The following is a 22,818-nucleotide window of genomic DNA, read 5'->3' on the forward strand; positions in this document are numbered from 1 at the left end:
CTTCTCTACATGTATGGCAGCCATCGATTAACTCCAACACAAGCACACCTCACTCTACTTAGCTGATCACCTGAACCACATCATATTTAATAAGGAAGAAAGATTATAAATTAATAAATACATTTTAAAAAACACTGCTGCGATCCATAAAAATTGGGATTATTCCACCAATTTTGATTTCTAAACTCTTCCTAAGTTTAAAAAGTAGTGTTGTTTTGTGTTGTTTTAAAATGACTATGAACTTGTTTTCTTTGCATTATTACACAAGGTCTGAAAACACCGGAATTGGCATTTTTTTTTGCAAATAAATGCTCTAAATGACAATATTTTTATTTCCAATTTGGGAGAAATTTTGTCGGTAGTAGGTTATAGAATTAAACAAAAGTGTTTATTTTACTCAAACACATAGCTATGAATAGAAACCCAGAGGAACTGAAGTGGCTGTATTACTGTTTTTTGCTAAAAGAAAAACCGCCGGCCCCCTCAACAAGAGGAGCTGAAGGTAAAGAAGGAGGGGAGGGAGGACAGAGAGGAAGGACGTGGTGTTCCTGAGGTAAATAGAGACCCCCACCCAATCCCTCCCCTCCTCACCCCTCCTTTCCTTCCGATCCATCCTCCCTTCTTCCCCCCATACGCCCCATCATCCTCTCCCTCTCTTTCTCTTTCCCCCCTCTGACGTTCATTACCATAACTCCTGCCTGCTAAATTAAATTGGGGGGTCTAAATCTCCCCCTATACAAACCCCTCACCCCCCCTACCCCCTACCCATCCCAAAACAGCGCTGACCACCAGCCAAAGGGGACGGACGGAGACAAAAGAGGTGGAATCCAATCTAACTAACCTCCACTTCTGTCTGTCATCCCACTTTATTAGCTAAATGTATCAGCGGCGGGAAGAAGAAACGCATTGTTGGCTACAGTGGCCACTCTTATTGCTTAGGAACACACACACCTACACACAGACACACACACACATAGTATATACATCGTTGCAGACATGCAAAAGGGGGCCACACAAAGGACAAGCGTTGCTCTCCCTGTGTGTGTGTGGGTTTATTCGATACAAACTATGTTGGCGAGGATAAAACGTCCCCGCGGCGCTGCGAAGGGAGAGATTACATTAGAGCGCTGCACATAAACATGCAAACACTCAGACAGGAAGAGTGTACTCATGCACACACACACACATACAAGGCATCTTTGAGACGGCAGGAAAGTGTGTGTGTGTGTGTGTCAAATGTGTTGTGTGAGATCACACGGCGGCTTCATTATGTCACCGACTCAGTGTGAAGGAGGACAGAAGCTGCTGCTAAGCTGCTGCTCGCTCTATTCATGCAGGAAGAGGAGGAACAAGATCTCTGCTACAGGTTCACACAAAACACCTGCAACCTCTAACACACACACACACACACACACACACACACACACACACACACACAGAGTGACTTTCTTTCCTCTGACACACAAACACACACAAACACACATAGGCTCCTCTTAAAACATGTTAAACACAGGTTTGTGTTCTTGAACGCGCCCTGAAGCACAATGTTTTCTGATTATAATTACCTACTGTGACGTTTAAAAACACAACCTGCATGAATGTGACTGATTTGTCACAGGAGGAATCGCATTACAACACAAACCGGTAATTCACTTCCTGCTGGAAAGATCCAATTCAAGTTAAAGGCTTCAAAGACAAAGAGCTGGTTTATTAACATGTGGCCTGTATTTATATCTGAATTAAATCTACACAGGATTAAAAAGAACAAACTGCCATTTTGTATTTTTTACCTCAAACATCAACAAGTCTATACTGTTTTTTTCTGTCCATGATTATCCTCGCCACTTCAAGTGTGAGCATGGACTACGGTGGCCCTGAGGGGTCAAATCGCTGCAGTTTAAGAAAACACCTGCAGAGACACAAAAGTGCTAGCCTACAAACTCAAAAACAAAACAAAAGAAACAACTTCACCAGTTTGCTGCAAAAACTCACAACACAACAACAAGGAAGTGTTTCTGTAGGACACAATAGAAGTGGCGCACTAGAGGCTAACGCTAAGCTAACAGTACATGTGATCAATAACATGTGAATCGTGTGATATTGACGTTGTAATAAACCAAACAAACTCAGCTCATTGTCAAACCCGTCCCTCGTTTTATTGTGACTGGTCCTTCACTTTATTGTGACCGGTCCCTCGCTTTATTGTGACCGGTCCCTCGCTTTATTGTGACCGGTCCCTCACTTTATTGTGACCGGTCCCTCGCTTTATCGTGTCCCTAGACTGGTCCTTCGCTTTATTGTGACCGGTCCCTCGCTTTATTGTGACTGGTCCTTCGCTTTATTGTGACTGTTCCTTCACTTTATTGTGACCGGTCCCTCGCTTTATTGTGACCGGTCCCTCGCTTTATTGTGACTGGTCCCTCGCTTTATTGTGACCGGTCCCTCGCTTTATTGTGACCGGTCCCTCACTTTATTGTGACCGGTCCCTCGCTTTATCTTGTCCCTAGACTGGTCCTTCGCTTTATTGTGACCGGTCCCTCGCTTTATTGTGACTGGTCCTTCGCTTTATTGTGACCGGTCCCTCGCTTTATTGTGACTGTTCCTTCACTTTATTGTGACCGGTCCCTCGCTTTATTGTGACCGGTCCCTCACTTTATTGTGACCGGTCCCTCGCTTTATCGTGTCCCTAGACTGGTCCTTCGCTTTATTGTGACCGGTCCCTCGCTTTATTGTGACTGGTCCTTCGCTTTATTGTGACCGGTCCCTCGCTTTATTGTGACTGGTACCTCGGTTTATTGTGTCCCCAGACCGGTCCTTCGCTTTATCGTGACTGGTCCTTTGCTTTATTGTGACCGGTCCCTCATGTTATTGTGACTGGTCCCTCACTTTATCATGTCGTCGAACCTCCCAGGCCACCATACTCATGTTTAAATCATCTTTTTGGAGACGTAACCTCATCGAAAACGGTTGAATTCACATAAAATGTTGGTAGAAAACAATTCTCTCTTTGCAGAATATTGCCCATGCCACATCCAAACTTACTACAGCCCATTGGACAGATTTCTGCCACACGGACTGACGGGTCTCGGGCCAAAGACCTGCAGATTAAAACACTCGGTGCAGATCTACTGTAGATCTGGAGATTAGCAGCATAAGACGATTATCATTTCTCAAGTCAAAAAACTGTGAAACTTAGTGAGTTTGAAGCCGTTGCCTCTTAATCCACCGAGGGTTAACGCTGACCGAGTCAAGGAAGCAATTTACTTGGAAATGGAAGAGATGTCGACGGAGGTTTCTGACATTTCTTCACGACGTCCGACTCGTTTGAAAGTTTCCAAACTGGATTCAAAGGCTCAAGAATCAGCTGCTTCCTGTGGCGTCTAATTATTCTGCTTCAATCAGGACGAGCCCTGACCTCAGACCAGCTTCTCTCTTTCACCGCGCCTGCTTTCTTTCTTTCTTTCTTTCTTTCTTTCTTTCTTTCTTTCTTTCTTTCTTTCTTTCTTTCTTTCTACCTTCTCTTAGATTTAGACTTAGACTTTCTTTATTGTCATTGCACCAAGAAACACTGTTGTGTTTCTCGGTGCAATGACAATTTCTTCATAAGAAATGACAACTTTCTTTCTTTCTTTCTTTCTTTCTTTCTTTCTTTCTTTCTTTCTTTCTTTCTTTCTTTCTTTCTTTCTTTCTTTCTTTCTTTCTACCTTATCTTAGACTTAGACTTTCTTTATTGTCATTCCACCAAGAAACACAACAGTGATTTTTGGCAACGAAATGTCGTCGCCAAAAATCACTGTTGTGTTTCTTGGTGCAATGACAATGAAAACTTTCTTTCTTTCTTTCTTTCTTTCTTTCTTTCTTTCTTTCTTTCTTTCTTTCTTTCTTTCTTTCTTTCTACCTTCTCTTAGATTTAGACTTAGACTTTCTTTATTGTCATTGCACAAAGAAACTCACTGTTGTGTTTCTTTGTGCAATGACAATGACAACTTTCTTTCTTTCTTTCTTTCTTTCTTTCTTTCTTTCTTTCTTTCTTTCTTTCTTTCTTTCTACCTTCTCTTAGATTTAGACTTTATTTATTGTCATTGCACCAAGAAACACAACAGTGATTTTTGGCAACGAAATGTCGTCGCCAAAAATCACTGTTGTGTTTCTTGGTGCAATGACAATGAAAACTTTCTTTCTTTCTTTCTTTCTTTCTTTCTTTCTTTCTTTCTTTCTTTCTTCTCTTAGATTTAGACTTAGACTTTCTTTATTGTCATTGCACAAAGAAACTCACTGTTGTGTTTCTTTGTGCAATGACAATGACAACTTACTTTCTTTCTTTCTTTCTTTCTTTCTTTCTTTCTTTCTTTCTTTCTTTCTTTCTTTCTTTCTACCTTCTCTTCCTCTGGACAGAGCTGGGGGGGCATTAGGCTGATGTGAAGGAGTGAATGGAGCGTGGAAGAGGAGGAACGTGTGAGCCATGAGACAACGAGTGAATGGGCGTCGGGCTCTTTATGGCGGCGGCGGCGGAGATCGACGGACTGACACATCACCGCCGCCGTCGTCGTTGGACAAAGAGGGCAGCGCACGCTGAGTGTGTTCGATTACGGCTGTGCATTGGTGTTAAACCACAGAGAGGGCCCCCCGCTGCGCCGGCTGTGATTCATTATTTAGCGGCGGAGAGGATGAGGTGGGGGTAGGGGTGGGGGGGTGGAAATGGACACAACCACACAAGCCCATCAGTGGTGACACCAATTTTCCACACATACCAGAAATAAGTACTCAGTAAGTACATAGGTACTCGTGTTTACATGCACAGACACGCTGGAAATGTACCGACAAACACACGCACACACACACACATACGCGCACACACACACACACACACAGGAACATATGATTGCTGATTACATACCCAAAGACAGCGAGACACAGGGCAGTCAAATATAGCCTGAGTACAGCCAATTTAGCCCTTAATGGTCTTTGTGACCATCAAGAGCACAAGACGGAGATGACTGTCCAATGGACTGTGTGTGTCCGTGTGTGTGTGTGTGTGTGTGTGTGTGTGGAGGAGGTGAGTGTGAGTGTTTACCTTGATTCCCTTCCTTCTCTCTCTCTCTCTCTATATGTGTGTGTCTAATGGCCTATGAATGTTTCTACGGTAACAATGACAGTTTGAGCCGGTGGGGATGGAGCGCCGTGCCGACAGCAGCCAGGGGGGAAGCAGAGTTCAGGACGACCATATTTGGTTTGAAAAGGTGAAAAACGTGAACATGAAGGGGGGGCGATTTTTATTTCACAGCAGGAGGGGGGCAGCAATGGGAAATGACTTTTTTTTTTTTTTTTTTTTTGAAATATCTTCATATGTGTGACAATAAAAGACAAAAAGGTCCGAATGTGTTTGTGTGTTTGTGTGTTGCTGCTGCAGACAAAGGTGTGTTTTTATAGAAAGTGGCTCTGCACAAAGATTTTTAATTATATAAGTAAGTTTTGTTTTTTTGTTTTTTACCAGGAAACATCTGTCGACACATCTGCATCTAAACTGTATTGATCTGAACATGATGTGCACAATCATACTGATTCTTCATTGCATCACTTCCTGTCTTGTGAGCTTCATAATTTTGCAGCTGAAACTTAAAGATCGACCCGAGCGTCAGTCTGTAACATTGTACATGCAACGGTTAAGTGCATCACATGACTGACAGTTCAGTATATACAGGATTCAGTCTATTCTTGTTATTAAAAATGTTGCACCAGAAAAGAAAATATTTCTATTGTCTGAATTTTCAACCTCCACTTATCTTAAACTCCAGGAAACGAAGCCAACAGATACTGACCTTAACATTTCTCAGTGAGGTGCATTCTGGGAAACGTAGTGCAGAGAAGCAAACGTCACACAATGTCCAGAAAATGACAAAACAGTTTCTCTCATGCACGGGAAATGATGCATTTTACGCCTTTTACGATTTGTTCATCAGTCGTCAATAATGTTCTTTTAGGTCAATAAAGTTGTAAATAAATCAATCAATATGCTGCTATGAATAAATAAACAGTCTCCTTGGTGATTTATCAGGTAAACTTGAACTTTGAGGAAGTTTAAAGGCGACAGAAACGTCTGCAGAGACAAACTGGTTTTACAGTCGGTGTGAGTGTGTGTGTGACAGCTGCATATTTAAAGTGCACGTTTGTTGTGTGTTTTCAGACAGAAAACAGCGAGCCGATACATCCTCAGACAGAAGTGTGCAAGTGTGTGTGTTAGTGTGTGTGTGTGTGTGTGTGCAGAGCCCACGGTGGGGGTGAGGCAGCAGCTTAACGTAATAAAGCATGTTGTATTGACATCTGTGTTGTGTCTATTGATTCCCCATTATGGAGCTAACAAACCTGCCTGGACGCTTTGTCATTCGCAATCACGTTAGCACCGGGACTCACCGACAACGCTGCTGCCCCTTTTAAAATCTGATCCATACACACACACACACACACACACACACACACACACACACACACAGAGGGAAGCAGGTGTCCTTCCACGTGCACAGTTTCTTGCATTTCATTCCTACACATCCGCAGCAATCGTTCATGTCACTACACCCAGTCCTCCCACACACACACACACACACACACACACACTGCAACAACAATCCGCACACACACACAAACAGACACACACACACACACACAAACACACACACACACACAGAGAGAATGGTGGTGGCGGTAGAGTAGTCAATGCTGCTAATCAATAGCGGTGGAAGGTTAAAACCACTCACACAATGGGCGGCTATGAGCTGCTTGTGGTTTCCAGATAAACCACGCACGCCGCGAGGATCCATAACTGACCTCAACGTGCAATTATTGAATCGTCTACCTGCTCACACACACACACACACACACACACACAGGGCCAGTTACTCACACACAAACACACATAAACACACACACAACGCTAACGTCCACCCGTCTCTTTGCTCTCTGAGACACATTTACACAAATAAGTAAAAAGAAATGCATCAGTTTTTATACCGTCTTCATGAAGCTGCACACTGCTGCAGACACACACAACTGCACAGTGCACACACACACACACACATTCCTTCTCTACACACACACTCGCACACGTAAACACACACATACCTGCTGCACACACCACTACATCACCACGGACACAAAGAGATGCTGTTCCCCGTCTCTCAACAGATTCTCTGCATTCTCCTGCTCAGGTACAAATACTTGCTTATACATGCACACACACACTCTCTTACACACACACTCTCTCTCACACACACACACACACACACACACACACACACACACACACACACACACACACACACACACACACACACACACACACAGAGCCAATTAATCCGGGCTCACAGACCTTTGCTGAGGCCCAGTTTGGCGAGGCCCAGACACCACCACCACGACCCCCTACTGGGCACTGTGAGGTGAAGATCCTGGGTGTGAGAGGAGGTAGTTATCGAGCAGCACGGAGCACTTTGTGTGTCTGTGTGTGTCTGTGTGTGTCTATGTGTGTGTGTGTGTGTGTGTGTGTGTGTGTGTGTGTGTGGGCTGAAGGTCTGCGCTTTGAACTCTGCAATAAAAAGTTTCTGTGCGCTGTTGTCAAACAATAGAGCAGAATAAAACAGCTCTATTCTATTGTTCCTCCACCTTGTTATTGCTCTTAATTTGGATTCAACCTCAGATTGTTGTGTTGTTATGTTTGTTGTGTTGTCTTTGTTTCTCTTTGTTGTATTTTTAATGCCACCTGCATGAATACATTTTTTTTTTTTTAACACATGCTTACTTTGTTTGTTTGATCATGCGTCCTGGTGCCTGCACTAATGTGTCTCTGCTGCAGACACACACAAGTCGACTAACGAGAACAGCAGCAGGTGGAAGAACAAACAGGTTTGACCAGAGAGTCAAATGAACGCCACCACATAAATAAACCATCCAGACACCCCCCCTCCTCCTCCTCCTCCTCCTCCTCTGTGAACCTGACAGCTCTCCAGTTTTTTTTTTTTTTTTATCATCATAGCCGCCCCGGAGGATCTTTACAACGCTCGTACATAAAAATATAAAAAAAAGAGCATTTAGATTTTCCTTTGTTGTGGCGCAGCAGCAGCTAAAACCAAAGCTACAGGTTCCCTCTCTGGTCCTTGAACGCATCACAGCAAAAAGGAGGACGCCGGCTGCTCTGGAGCTGAAGCAGGGTTCCTACAGCTTTAGCCAAGTTAAATTTAAGACTTTTTAAGACTTTTTTAAAGCCACTTGAAATGAAATTTAAGACCGACTTCATAATAAACACAAATGCAGAAAAAAAACACCACATCAATTACATAGTGTTAGGGACAATTTTATCCACTTCCAAGGTAAAGTGACTGCTACATGAACATTGGATTGTGTCTCTTTCCAGCTGTCCTTTCAAAATAAATGCATAAAAAGTCCGGAAAAAAAACAAACACTGACTCGGGAGCTGGTGGCGGTGAGAAATTTAGCGTTGACGGCCGCCACTAACTTCTCTATGTCGGAATGTTACCAATTATTTTGAGATTTGAGACCAATTACAACCATGAAATACCACTTACCATGTGTTAACATTTTTAAGACCTTTGAAAAATTGATTTAAGACATTTTAATGCCAATTAAGGCCTTATTTTTAGATTAATGAATTCAATGCCTTTTAAGACTTTTTAAGGATCCGTAAGAACCCTGTGAAGGATGCAGCTCGACAGCGATCCAGATGCAGGATGTTGAGTTAAAGGTATAATATGTAGGAAGGAATTCCCCCCATCTAGCGGTGCGGTTGCATATTTAAACGTATTCTTGATGTTGCATTCACCTGAAATGGGGCAGACGTCAGACAGACAACAGACGCTGCATGTAACAGGATAAAACAAGCGTCTATGTAAACAAGTGGTCTGACAATATGTTGTCATGGTGATGTGGTATTGTTAGGCCTGGGACGATAATCAATAAATCAATTAATCGCACGATAAATGAAAATTAACTCGATAGTTTTTTTTTTGTTTTGCAGAATGAAAGGAGTGAACCCTCTTTTCAGTCATCCAGGATCTTTGTTTCCCAGAATGCATTTCGCAGCAACCGGCAGCGCTAGCTGTAAAGCTAAGCAGCTAAAAGCTATTTTACATAATTCTTGCTGCGACGCTGTTAACACGTCACTTTTTCGCATTTAAAAGGGTCTACTTGCATTATTATGAAATATTATTATATTAGTGGTTAATTTGTTCTCAAAAAAATGTGTCAATAATATCGTTTACAGGGCTCTCAAGTCTCACGCATTTGGCGTGTGACACACGCATTCCCACCCGTTCACACGCTCACACGCCACACATTGTATTTCTCACGCATTTAAATTACCACGGTGACGTCCACCAGTCGCTTTAACAGTGGAACAGATTTGAGGGCGCACTGATCACACGAGAGAGGTGAAGAGACAACAACACTGTTACTGTACCTGTTGTAGCCTACTGGCCTCAGCCTGTACCATCGCTAAAACACCCACGACCAGTGAGTAACGAGTCAAAAAGCCGCCGACACTGATCACTGCCTGAGGAGTTTGAAAGCAGCCTCTTAACTTCATGAACGCAGCTCAAACCGAGGTGCCTTATCCTACCACGGCGACCAAGCTTTGATAAACACACCGGATCCGCGCCAGTTTACAGTAGGAGCTTAATTAAAAAAAAAAAAAAAAAAAAAAAAAAAAAAGCGCTCATCGCGGTGGAGCGGAGAACAGCGGAGTTTCCTCTGCTGCAGCTGATGTGGTCAAGACGAAGCTGTCACAGTCACAGGTGTCTCTCATCTCATCTCATTATTATAGACTTCAACCTCAGAGCTCTCTGTCCTCAGACTGTCCTGACCTGTCCCTGAACATCACACAGGGACAACATGGAGCTGCCTGTGTGATTGGTTACTGAGTTTTAATGTTTACATCAGGCTGAGTTCAACTAATCAGTCAATGCTACTGTGATTTATACAGTAATCATATAAGGAAAGACCATTGCATCTGTATCAAATATTGTGTTGAACAAGTTCAACTTGAGGAAAAATGTTTAGGGTGTTTTCACTGTTCCTAAATGTAAAAATGGGTCACATTGGACCCTCAACATTATTTAAAGGTTAAATAATGTGTTACTTAAACATTTTTCATTGTGCTGTGCTCTAAAAATAAACTAACAAATACTAGTGTAGAGTCCTGTATAAGTGCCCAAAATAAGTGATTTGAGGGCATCCTCCCCAAAATTTTGTGCGCGCTGTGCGCGCAATAGCACATTCGCATTCACTGTGCCCCCTCCAATTTTTGGGTTGCATGACGCCCGTGATTAACTTATTCCAGTCATAAATCATAAATATTTTTGTTTGAATGAATTTATGCGTCATTTGTCAGACATCCATCCCCACTTCAACCAAATCCCCGCTGCCGCTGGTAAAATCTCACTCTGAACTCACTTCAAAACTTGAGAGCCCTGCGTTTATCGTCAATAATTTGTGGGACAATATATCGTCCAGCAAAATGTATTATCGTCCCAGGCCTAGGTATTGTTTTACCGTCTTTCTCTGGTGGAGTAAAATGACATCCGGTTGGTTTGCCGACTGATGGCCGTCTGCCTGACTGCACCTGAATGCAACACCAGTGCCTCCGTCCTTCCTCACACTACACAGTGGTGACAGTTTTAACAGGCCGAGCCCACAGCTCCGCTCAGTTACCGTGGTTACCTACGGTCACAATGCAACATGGCCGCCTCGGTTCGGTGCGTCGCCCACTTATGTATTTGTAACGACTTGTAACAACTCATTCTAAGGTACCAGAAAGCTTTACTTTGTATTCGACTTCAGTGAAATACGTATTTATGAAAGACATGTTTGATTTTTGATAATAAAAAGCCAAATAAGTTACATACTGGGGCTTTAAGATCTGGACCATCGACCTGTTCACTCTGAACGAGCACAGGAGGTAAAACCATCACATTAGAACCAGATGAGTTCATTATAAAAGTGAAATAAAAACACCTGTGTGTGTTTGTGTGTGTAGCTCTTCAGAAATCAATGCTCCGACCTGGATTCTGGACGTGTGATGTCTTAACTCGACCTGCGTCATTATTCTAACGAGCTGTGAAACCAGACCTTTATTCTCTGAAAACCACTCGAGCTGAAAACCTGAAGAGCTTTTTTTCTTTCTTTTTTTCTTTTTCTGCATATTTCTCCACCTCACTACACAAAAAACGTTTCACCTTCCTGCAGCAGCACCGGTGGCAGCGCTCGCTTGTCTAAAGGTGAGTTTTCTTTCTTTCTCTCTTTAAAAAAAAAAAAATTCTAGGCCTAATACAGATGAAGAAAAGTCTGATAACCCAGTGAGGCTGTAACACACTGTGCTTGTCCAGCGTTTCCCAGGATTCAAAGCTCACAGGTGATGACAGCGAACACCTCCACTGTCAAAACAACCGACCTTTAAAAACCTTTAAGTTTACATGGTCAGAACAAGTCACATGCGGTCAAGGTTGCCAGGCGACAGGAGCCACGGTTTGCGACACACGAGGAACACATGAGGAACAATAAACTAAATAAATAAATTCAATCAGACGTGTGATCAACTATTGGAGAGTTTTGTGCCGTCACCAGTATAAGAATAAGAATAAGAATAAACATGAAATCAATTTATAAGGACAAACAACTTTTATGTCTGTTTTACACTTTATGATTCCTGCTGCTACTTCTTCTTATTTGTCCTTATTTTATTTTATTCTATTTTATTTTATGTGTAAAAGCTCCGTGAACTTTGCTTGGACTTTAAGAATGGTGCAAGAGAAATAAAGTTTATTATTACTATTATTTTTATTACTTGTAGACTGACTGAGTGCTCTGAAGGATGAGGAGCCAGAAGAAGTGAGTCATAAATGGACAAACTGAAACATTATTGTATGTCTGCCTATCTATCTATCTATCTATCTATCTATCTATCTATCTATCTATCTATCTATCTATCTATCTATCTATCTATCTATCCATCCATCCTATGGCGCTGACACCATTTAAGTTTTACATATTAAACAAAAGACAATTTTTTAAAACCTAGTAATGGCAGATCAATATAAAGTGACTTTATATCTCATTTCATTTCATTTCATAACCTCTATTTAAACTCGGAGATATATTGAGGAGTAACCTCATTTACAATATAGCCGAGATGAAACACAAAACACACAAGGACAGAAGACAAAGACATTTGAAACATACAAAAACATAACAGAATACCAGAATTTAAAGGTGACTATAGGGTAAATTGAAACATAGTTAAAAGCAGGAGCAGTTAGAGGTAAAATAAGATGTAGTTATGGCTTTAAATTGTCCCATTGATAAAAGTGAGGTAAGTTTCAAATGATTCTGCAGAGTGTTCCAGGTTGTAGGTGCAACAGTAAGAGAAGCTGCTCTTTAGTATATCTACTAATATGATAAATTATAAAACATGTTCTATAGAAGTTGTGACTCTGATACAAGACAGATGTTTTAAAGTTTTACATCCATCTCCTCATCTCTAGTATCAGATCAGATCCAATAAAGACAATTTCTAACTGATTGGCGATCATGTCATGAACCATTAAAGTCAATCTCAGCTGTTACAGAGTATTTATTATTATCTTATTTCACACAGTTTAGTTCAGTTAACTGGATTAAACTGGAAAAATCTTTTAGTTACGTCACAAAACAAAACACACCTGGACTTCTGAAACTTCTGATCTCAGACAGTCTGACACTTCACCTTCGTTACCAAACGTCTGAGACTTCTCTTCATTCATTTACACAACAACATCCAGTGTGTGAAGACAAAGTGTGTATATATATGTGTGTGTAGGTGTGTGTGTGTGTTAGGGTCTGGCTGAGCTCAGACCAGCTGCTGTCTCAGTTAAAAAGTCGAGCTGACAAAAAAAAAAGAAGGAAAAAAAAAAAAAAAAACCTCCATAAGCCGCGAGTTTAGATCCAGGACAGAGCCACTGTCTGCTGGCGTCCGCTGTTTACACACACACACACACACACACACACACACACACACACACACACACACACACACACACACACACACACACACACACACACCCTCATCTCTCTCTCTCTCTCTGTCTCTATCCATCTCTACTGAACCTCGCTCGACCTCATCTGAGACTTCTGACACCCCGACTTTGCTCCAATACACTAAACACACACACACACACACACACACATACAGAAACACACAGGTAATCGACACACACACACATTCATACATACACACACACACCTTGGTTGGTCAAAGGCGCACAGATCAGAGAGAGTCGGGGTGTGTGGGGGGAAGGGGGGTGGGTGTGTGTGCAGGGAATTGTGGGTAACAGACTTAAGCTAAAGTGGCTTATGGGGCCCGGTGCCGAACCACAGCGGGAAAATCCAATTCAACAACCTGACTGACCCACGGGGAGCGACGAGGGGCGAGAGACACACACACACACACACAGACACAGAGAGAGAGAGAGAGGGAGAGAGAGAGAGAGAGAGGGAAGAGAGGGAAGAGAGGAAGAGAGAGTTTGCATCTGAGTGAAAAGGCTTCGTGTCAAGTGAATACTTCACAGAAATGAGAGAGGAGGAGAAGGAGGAGGAGGAGGGAGGAAACAGAGGATTCAGAGTTTCTTTCTCTCCAGAGATTAAGGATGAAAAGACGGAGAAGGAGGAAAGAAAAGATGGAAGAAAAGAAAAGAAAAGAAAAGGCAGAGGAAGCGGAGGTGAAGGAGGGATGAGCGTTATATCTCACCTCTGAATAAAAGACGCGGCTCGTCTCGTCGGTGACCTCTGACCTCTCCTTCCATCCTTCCTTCCTCTCCTCCTCTCCTCACTCATTTATTCTTTAAATCATTTCACTTCCTCATTTATTCATCCTTTTTTTAGTCTGCTGCATGCGCTCTGATTGATTTTTTTCTCCGATCAATCATTCATTCATTCATCTCATCGTTAAAACATTTTTTTTTTACAGTTATTTACTCTTTATTCTTCTCATTATTATCATTCGTATTATTTCTATTCATCCTCTAACTGAGGCTTTAACCTTGTCATCACTCATTCATTCGCTGCTTCTCTTATTCATCCACTCCTCCTCCTCCACCTTCATTTGTTTTATTTTAATTTCTTAAAGGACCAGTAGAGGAACTGACTGACCCCCCACCCCTCCTCCTCCTCCTCCTCCTCCTCCTCCTCCTCCTCCTCCCTTCTCCATGTGGTTATATGTCGTCCGTCAAAGCAGCTTCTCATTAAAACCAACCGCCGTTTTTCTCCTCCTGACACCTACTTAAGGTGATAGCCTGAGTTACCACGGCTCGGCACGGCACGGCACGGCTCGGCACAATATACACAACCATCCCCACCCTCCTCCTCCTCCTCTTCCTCCTCTTCTTCCTCTTCCTCCCCCCATCTGTCATTTGAAATTTCCGCCTGGATGGATTAAGGCAGCGGGGATGGCGGAGGAGGAGGAGGAGGAGGACGGATGAGGGACATGGGAGCCCCACTATCCACACACACACTATCCACACACACACACACACACACACACACACACACACACACACACACACACACAGCTCAGATATGTTCACACACTTCAACACATGAAATCGTTGACCAGCGTGTTGCAAACTTTTCCAAAAACCTCCACAGGTGGCGAGACGAGAAAAGAAGAAGCAGGTGTAAATAATAAAAAAATATAAAATAAAATGTCAGTGACCTTTTGACGTCCAGCAGGAAAAAATAAATAAAAATCAAACTGAATGTATATATTTTAGATTTTCTGCTGCGTGCGGTTTGTTTAAAAAAAAAAAAAACATCCAACGCTGCACAAACACACACACACACAGACACACAGACACACACTTGAGCTCAGCAGCTGCACACACACACGCACAAACCACCGATTGCTGTTATTGATCACGATTAGAGAGCCACTAAAGTGATATTAAGGTGATGATGAGGCATTAAAGTGCAGCATAAAGGCGTGATGAGGTCGTTATAGTAACTAAGTATTGATTGACACCAACACAGCTGCTGCTGCTGCTGCTGCTGCTGCTGCTGCTGCTGCTGCTGCGGACTGTCTCTTTATACCGATCGGACAATTACAACAATATTACAACTACAACAACTGAATTAAAGGAAGTGACACTGTCTCATCTCATCACCGCCATGCAGACTAAACTTTCTCCCTCCCTCCCTTCTTCTCTCTTTCTCTTTCTCCCTGCAGCCGACTTGATCCTCCTGTTTTCCCCTCCGATGTGGCCCCCAGTCAGAGAGAGATCAATACCGCCTCTCTGATCGATACATGCCAATGAATATTCCCCCCCTAACCCAGGCCGAGAGAGGAGAGAGAAGAGCCGGAGAGAGGAGAGGAGAGGAGAGGAGAGGAGGCAGCTGCATGGGAGGGATGGATGGATGGATGAAGGATGGAGAGCAGAACTGTGAACGGATGCTAATGAGACAGATGTTCAGTTTATGCATCTAATATTTTTGAGGACGGGGATTTATATGCAACTAAGTGTAAGTATCCTGCCTCTAATAATAATATTACTAATAATAAATTAATTTTGATCTTTTCTTCTTTTCTCTGCAGGACGGTATAAAGAGACAAACAGAAGGAATAATAAGAAACACCTCCAAGGATGAAAATGGAGGAAATAATTCGCAAGAAAATCATCATTAATTCATAAAATAAAACACAGATTTGATTTTTTTCCCTTTTTTTTCTGTGGAATTACCTGAAGCCAAAATTTGCACACACAAAAAAAACTCAAAGAGCTGCGTGTGTGTGTGAATAACTTTCTTGTGCAGCATTCAAAGTAAAAAGTGCAGGATGATAATGAACATGTTTAAGAAAATCTGACAGTGTTGCAGTGTGGTTTTATGGAAAGGGGGGAGAGGAGGAGGAGAGGGGGGTCTAGGGGAGAAAGAGAGACTCTCTTACCGGGGCTGGACCGCGGAGCCAGCGAGGACTTGAGTCTCCAGGCGCTGAAGTCGGACGCTGTTCTCTGAAAGACGAAGGGGACCGGCAGGGGGACAAACATGGTCCTCTGTCGACCGGGGGGTCGTTGTGTTGTTGGTTTTTGTGTTTTTGTTTTGGTTTGTTTCTCTTCTTCTTCTTTTAGTCTCTCTTCTCTTCCTCTCTTTTTTATCCGTCGGTCGGTTTATCCTCTCTTCGTGTGTTGGAGAACGAGACTCGGCGTGTTTTTGGTTTTTCTTCTTTCTCCTCCTTCTCACATGTCTCTCTCTGTGTCTTTGGGATATTTAGGATGTGATGATACTCCTCTCACTTAGTGTGTGTCCGCCACATACACACACACTTGCACACAAACACACACACTTGCAGGGCTGTGGAGGAAGGTGGAGGTAAAGCTGTGGTAGCGGCGCCGCTGCTGCTGCTGCTGCTCCGGGCGGCTAACACCAGCTGCTGCAGGTGACCGGGCTTTGGATCTGGATCATCTTAATCTTCATCATCATCTTAATCTTCATCATCATCATCATCATCATCATCATCGTCGTCGTCGCTCCCATGTGGAGGCTCGTTGTCTCAGCTGCTCGTCCTCTCTCTGGATGAAGCGCAGACACAATTAGACTCCATGTATTGTGTCCAGACAGCTGTGCGTAAAGATCGCCGCGGCTCTTTCTCTCCCTCTTTCTCTCTTCCTGCTCGACTCGTCTCTCTTTCCCTCTCTTTCTCTTTTTTTGTTGTTGCTTTGGTTTAAATTTCCTGATTCGTGCGATCTCATGAAAAAAAAAAGTCTCAAACAAACGAACAAGAGTCCACCGGTGAATCCGAGCTGATATGAAACAGAAATCGGAGTTGCCTCCTCTGGTTTGGTTTAGTAGCTGCAGACTGAGCACACGCACACAAAGCGACACTATGATAATAATAATGGCAAAACCATTATTTGGTTTTAAAAAAAAGATAGAAAAAAGAATGAAATAATAAAGTAAGGCTACGCAGGCTCCTCCCTCTCCTCTCCTCCCCTCGGTGTTTCTCTCCCTCTCTTCGCTCCGTCTTTCTCTCACCGCGGGTCACTAATTAAAGCCGAATCGATAGATAAATAAATGAATAAATCCATATCAATAAGTAGCAGTAGCACCTGTCCGCTGGTGGTTTCCTCCTCCGATGATGATGATGATGTGAAATCAAGAAAAAGAGGAGGAAGAGGAGGGAGAGGAGGGGAAGCGATGCCCCCTTTTTCTTTTTTTTCTTCCTTTTTCTTCTTTTACGCTGGAGAGTCTTTTCTTTGGCTCCGCTCCGCCATCCGATCTGTATCCCTCTCTCTCTCCTTCTCTCTTTCTCTTCCTCCTTCCTTCTCTCTCTCTTTCAGTCTTTCTCCGTGTGTATCCTCCTCCTCCGTGTCTCTCTGTGTGTGTGTGTGTCCCCTCAGTTTATTTTGGGAACCCCGGTGGTTTCAGTCCGACACCGCGCAGCCCTGAACGCAACTCTGGCAGCGGCGGAGAGACACACAGATAGATATTACCCACCCCCCGGGTTTTTTTCTTTCTTTTTTTTTTTACCCCCTTTCCTTTCCCTCCCCTCTCTGCACCCCCCTTTTCCCCCCCCCTCTCTCTACCCCCATCACCCCAACACACACACATACACATATATACATATAGATATATAGCTACATCCAAGAGGTGGAGAAGGAAATTCATTGTGTGCTTTCTATGACTCTATAAGACAAAAAGTGTTTAGTAAGGTAGATCCATATAGCAAATTTGTGTGGTTAAGAAGATAAAACATCTTTTTTTCAGTTGAATATATTTGCATTTTCTTTATTTCTTGAAAAGGCTCATGGGAAATGAGAGGAAGAGAGATATATTGATACTGAAACTAGGTCTGAAAGTGTTTATTTATGTGTCACACCTGTGTGGCAGGAAGGACTATAGTCTTTTTCTTTCTTGTATTTGTCATTAAATGTGTCTTGTAATCCCATATGGGAATTCATTCATTCATTCATTCATTCATATATAAACACACACACACATGAGCTCTTTCACCCACTTCTCCATTTTCTATCATAAAAACCAAATATAAAGCTGATACAGAACATTGATCGGTATCATATCAGAATCAATATCATCTCCTACTACAGTCTGTGTTGACTTACTATCATCTTTAAACACACACACCCTTCCTCCTCCTCCTCCTCCTCCTCCTCACACCTCCACAGCCCCCCCCCCCCCCCCCCCCCCCCTCCTCGCGCCCTCGCTTTGACCAGTCTAATCCCGAACAAGACCGCGCGCTCCTGATCCAGATTCAGCCAATTGATCTTCTGATTACTTCATTATAATGAAGCCAATAATCACATCATCGCCGCGCGGCCTCAGAGGAAATCGATCGGCTCTTCACAATGTGCGGACATGAATTCAAAGGGATGGGGGGGGGGGGGGGGGGCTTTGATGTATATTTCAGCAGGTGGATCTCACTCTCTCTCCCTCTCTCATATGGATTTACGTGGGTCTGGCCTACGCAAGGTCACCTGCAGCACTCAACCACTGTGTGTGTGCAAAGAAAAAGAAATCACACACACACGCACATATACAGAGGTGAATAATCAAAGGCTGCAGTCAGTCAGAGCCACGGGTGTTAAATTAGTAATTATTATTTCGGGGCTTCGGGAAAGGCTGCGTGCGTGCGTGAGTGCGTAAAATGTGCGTAAAATCAAATGTCAGTTGAGCTGAATCTAAATTGGCCCATGCAGCGCGCGTTTTTCCCATTAAGGCTCAGTGTGTGTGTGTGTGGGGGGGGGGTGTGTGTAAGGGTGTGTGTGTCCGGGGAAAGGTGCCTCCCGGCCATCACCTCACCCCCGCCTCACACCCCCTCCACGCGCCGCCCGGCTGCAGGACGCTCGCGCTGCATTCACACTCCAGATTATCGCCGCCATGGATTTTTTTAAATAGAAAAATCTATGCGCTAAATATCGCAGTCAATAAAAGAAAATCGACCACACACACACACACTGACTGACACACACACACACTGACTGACACACACACACACACACACACACACACACACTGACTGACACACACACTTACACACACACACACACCTCCATCTCTCTGTGTACACACACTTGCAGGACTGAAGGACTGAGCTGTTAATAAGTTATCGATCAATTATAACCTCATATGTGAAAAGGCCTCGAGCGCTTTGCAAAATGCTAATGTGTGTGTGTGTGTGTGAGGGGATCGAGCGCGAGAGGAGCGTCACGTCACACAACGTCATCATCATCAGAGACATCACGTGACCTCAGGCCGCAGTACCCAGCAGTACTACTGTAGTAGTAGTAGTAGTACTCACTGACACCAGTACTAAGTATCCACTGCTGCTCCTGTTGATACTGTTTGTAGTACGTCACTATGGTTACTACTATAAAGGTTACTACAGTTACTGCAGTAAGAGTACTGTAGTACAACCACACAGCTAATACTACTACTATGGCTCCACACAGGGCCGGCCCCTGGCATAAACCCTCTATGCGGTTGTTTAGGGCCACAGCCGTTAGGTGGGGGGCCACATGATCAGAAAGGTACCGGGGTTCATCAAGTCATTTAAACATCCTGAGGTCTGCACGTGCAGCTATGAGCTTTATATGTAATGTGAAGTCAATATTCAGCTTCTTTTATCTCACATTTGAGACATTTGGTGAAAATAGAACGGCAGAATGACAACATTTGTGCTCAAAAAGCGATTTTACAAAATGTCATTTTAGACTTGTTTTCTACACGTATCTATTACTGTATTCATATCCTATTTCAAGCACCAAAACAGTTCATTCTCATGACTGAAGGAGTGTTTTCACAAGGGATTTGAATTTTTTTTTCAAAAAGCAGACCTCAAATTTCCAGCATTTGGCCTAAATTATTTCTTTCTACAGTGTTCTAGGACAAACTGGCCTCAGATTTAAGAAAATATGTAAAAGTCGAGAAAATGGCCTCAAACCTCAGAGGGAATAAACATGTCTGTATTCAGTTTTAACCAGTGATTTGGTGTTTGTGCTTAGAGTGCAGGGCTACAAACAAAAATCTTGTTTAAGGGGCCACCAACATCCTAGGGCCGGGCCTGTCTGCTACTACTGTGATAACTACTGTATTACTACTCCTACAACACCTGCTACTACAGTACTAATACTGTGACTACTTCTATAGCAGCTGTGGCCTTTACTACTACCACTACTACCACTACTCCTCCTCCTCCTCCTCCTCCTGTGGTCCACTGCCTCATTGCGTCTCCGTTGCTGCAGCTTTTGATGTCATCTATGCACAGACACACGTCACATCACAAAGGAAAGGACTCTCCCCCCTCTCCCCCCCACCACCACTTCATATAATAAAATAAAAAAGGAGCCCCACCACACTCCCCCATTGACAGATGACATCCGCGTGTCCAACAGGCAAGAGAGGGAAGAGGAGGGAGAAGAGGAGGAGGAGGGAGAAGAGGGAGAGGCCGTATAAAGAAGCGACCGGTTGTCCCTCCAGAGCCCCCCTTCCCTCCTCCACACGAAGGCGAGCGCAGAGGAGCCCCGATCCAAACTCCTTCCAGACAAAAGCAATTATTTCTTGTAGAATATAGTGTGTTTTGTGCGTCCATCGCAGGAGGGGGGTGAGGGAGGGAGGGAGGAAGAGGGAGAGAGGGAGGGGGGGATGAATGCGTGGATTTGAGGGAGAGGAGGTGAAGAATATGGCGCACGGCACCACACGGCCTCATCAAGAGCAATATGTTCTTCTCCTTCTTCGTCTTCCCTTTCTGTGATTCCACCTATCCTCCCTTTATTTTTTTATACACACTGCAACCTGCTGCTTTTGTCTGACACTGCATGGGCTCCTGTGGCACAGTGGACGACGTCTGATGATGATCGCAGGTTAGAGTCCACCGCCGCCGCCCGGCCTCATAAAAACCTTCCACAGCAAAAAAACAAAAAAACCTGTCGTTGTTTCTGACATGAAAACAGACACAAGGTTTAAAGACGACTAAACCTGAGACATCTCCACTCTTCTGGTCGTCCTTTTTTGAAGTAATCTCTAATGCTTATCACATCTCACCTTCTCTGGTGTTGGTCGCTGTTTTCTGATCTGTTCCCTCTGCTCATTTAATGTAACAAAAGGGTCATTGCCTTTTCCTCCTTATTAGCTAGAGACGCTTAATTTTATCCAAAAGGAAGGCTGCTACTCCTCCATCTCATCACATCACCACTGGATTATTAGGGACGTTATGCAGAAATTGGCCCATTGCCATTATAATCCCTATAGTCATAACAGTAGGTTTGTTACCTTTAATTGTCGGTGCAAGCTATTTTTAGAACGGTGGAGCAGAGCCGTGAGCTGCTCAGAGCTACGCTACGGAGGCTCATTATGGGATTTCTTGGTTTCCCTCATCAAACTCATCAAATACACAATCCAACAACTCCACAACGCTCTGGTGGACAAGTTGTGACCTGCACATTCACCACGCTATGAGATAATAACACAACGTTACCACACAGAGTTGTTTTAGAGGGAAATACAGAGACTGCTTGATGAAAAACTGTCCCTGAAGGCAACGCGCATCAGCTGGTTTTGCATGAATTTCCCTCTAAAACAACTCTGGTAACGTTGTGTTATTATCTCATAGCATGGTGAATGTGCAGGTCACAACTTGTCCACCAGAGCGTTGTGGAGTTGTTGGATTGTGTATTTGATGAGTTTGATGAGGGAAACCAAGAAATCCCATGAGCCTCCGTAGCGTAGCTCTGAGCAGCTCACGGCTCTGCTCCGCCGTTCTAAAAACAGCTTGCACCGACAATTAAAGGTAACGGACCTACTGCTATGACTGTCTCTGTCTATTGTCGGGACTGTTTGTTATAGTTATTTGTAATACAGAAAATATGATTGTTTTATATGTTAACTGAAAATTACAAATAAAGTGTTTAAAAAAACAAAAAAAACACATGATAATATTATTTTTACTCGTCAACTTGAAGCTTTTTTTGTTCAAATACACAAATCTAATCTGAATAAGTGAACACGTCCTGTCGTGCTGCAGCAGGAGTCTATCCAGGATTAGATTATTACTCTTTATCTGTCTGCTGTGTGTTTCTGTGTGCGTGCATGTGTGTGCAATTGTGTGTGTGTGTCTGTGTGTGTGTGTGTGTGTGAGAGAGAGTTCATTGTTAAATGGCAGTGTCATGTTGACAAACGAGTTGGTTGAATTAAATTCTCCCTCATCAATAACAAGAGGGGAACAATCAATACCAGCTTACAATTATATCACCGCCGCCACCGCCTTCCCTTCCCCTCCGCTACTCTACTACCACTGTAACCGCACACACACACACACAGACACACACACACACACACATATATAGAGAGAGATAGTGAATGAAAGGGAAGAATAATTACCTTTCTGTAACATGGGGTTTAATAAACACTATAAAATATTCACACACACAGTGAGGCAGAGAATTATGACTTCAGTGTTACATGGATTATTATTATTACTATAAAAACACACACACAGACACACACACACACACTGTCTCTGTACACACATTAGTTCTCGCTTCTGACATTTTATCTATTTCCACCATCTCTCTCTCTCTGCCTATGTCCCTCCTCCTCCTCCTCCTCCTCCTCCTCCGCAGCCTGACTAAGTAATCAATGCTGACAGATCGTCAATAGGCCGGTCTGGGCCCTGCCAATACCTCCACTACATATCCATTATTCCTCTTAAGGCCGCCGAGGACAAACACCAGGAAAGAGTAAAACACGATGCTGTCGATACGCCGCCTTGATACGATC

General features: G+C 43.5%; 1 protein-coding gene across 1 annotated transcript in view; it reads right to left on the reverse strand.

Annotated features, from left to right (window-relative positions):
• The window catches only part of pou2f2a (POU class 2 homeobox 2a), a gene marked incomplete at both ends in the record, with an annotated part of 85,181 nt that extends 69,108 nt beyond the window's left edge, over positions 1-16,073 (reverse strand). The window contains one exon of the mRNA XM_083982144.1: positions 15,974-16,073. Within this exon, the coding sequence (XP_083838270.1) occupies positions 15,974-16,073 (100 nt within the window). The remainder of the gene's footprint in view (positions 1-15,973) is intronic.
• Positions 16,074-22,818: the final 6,745 nt, after the last annotated feature.

Source organism: Trachurus trachurus (assembly GCF_905171665.1).
Source record: "Trachurus trachurus genome assembly, chromosome: 11".
NCBI classification, from domain to species: Eukaryota; Metazoa; Chordata; class Actinopteri; order Carangiformes; family Carangidae; genus Trachurus; species Trachurus trachurus.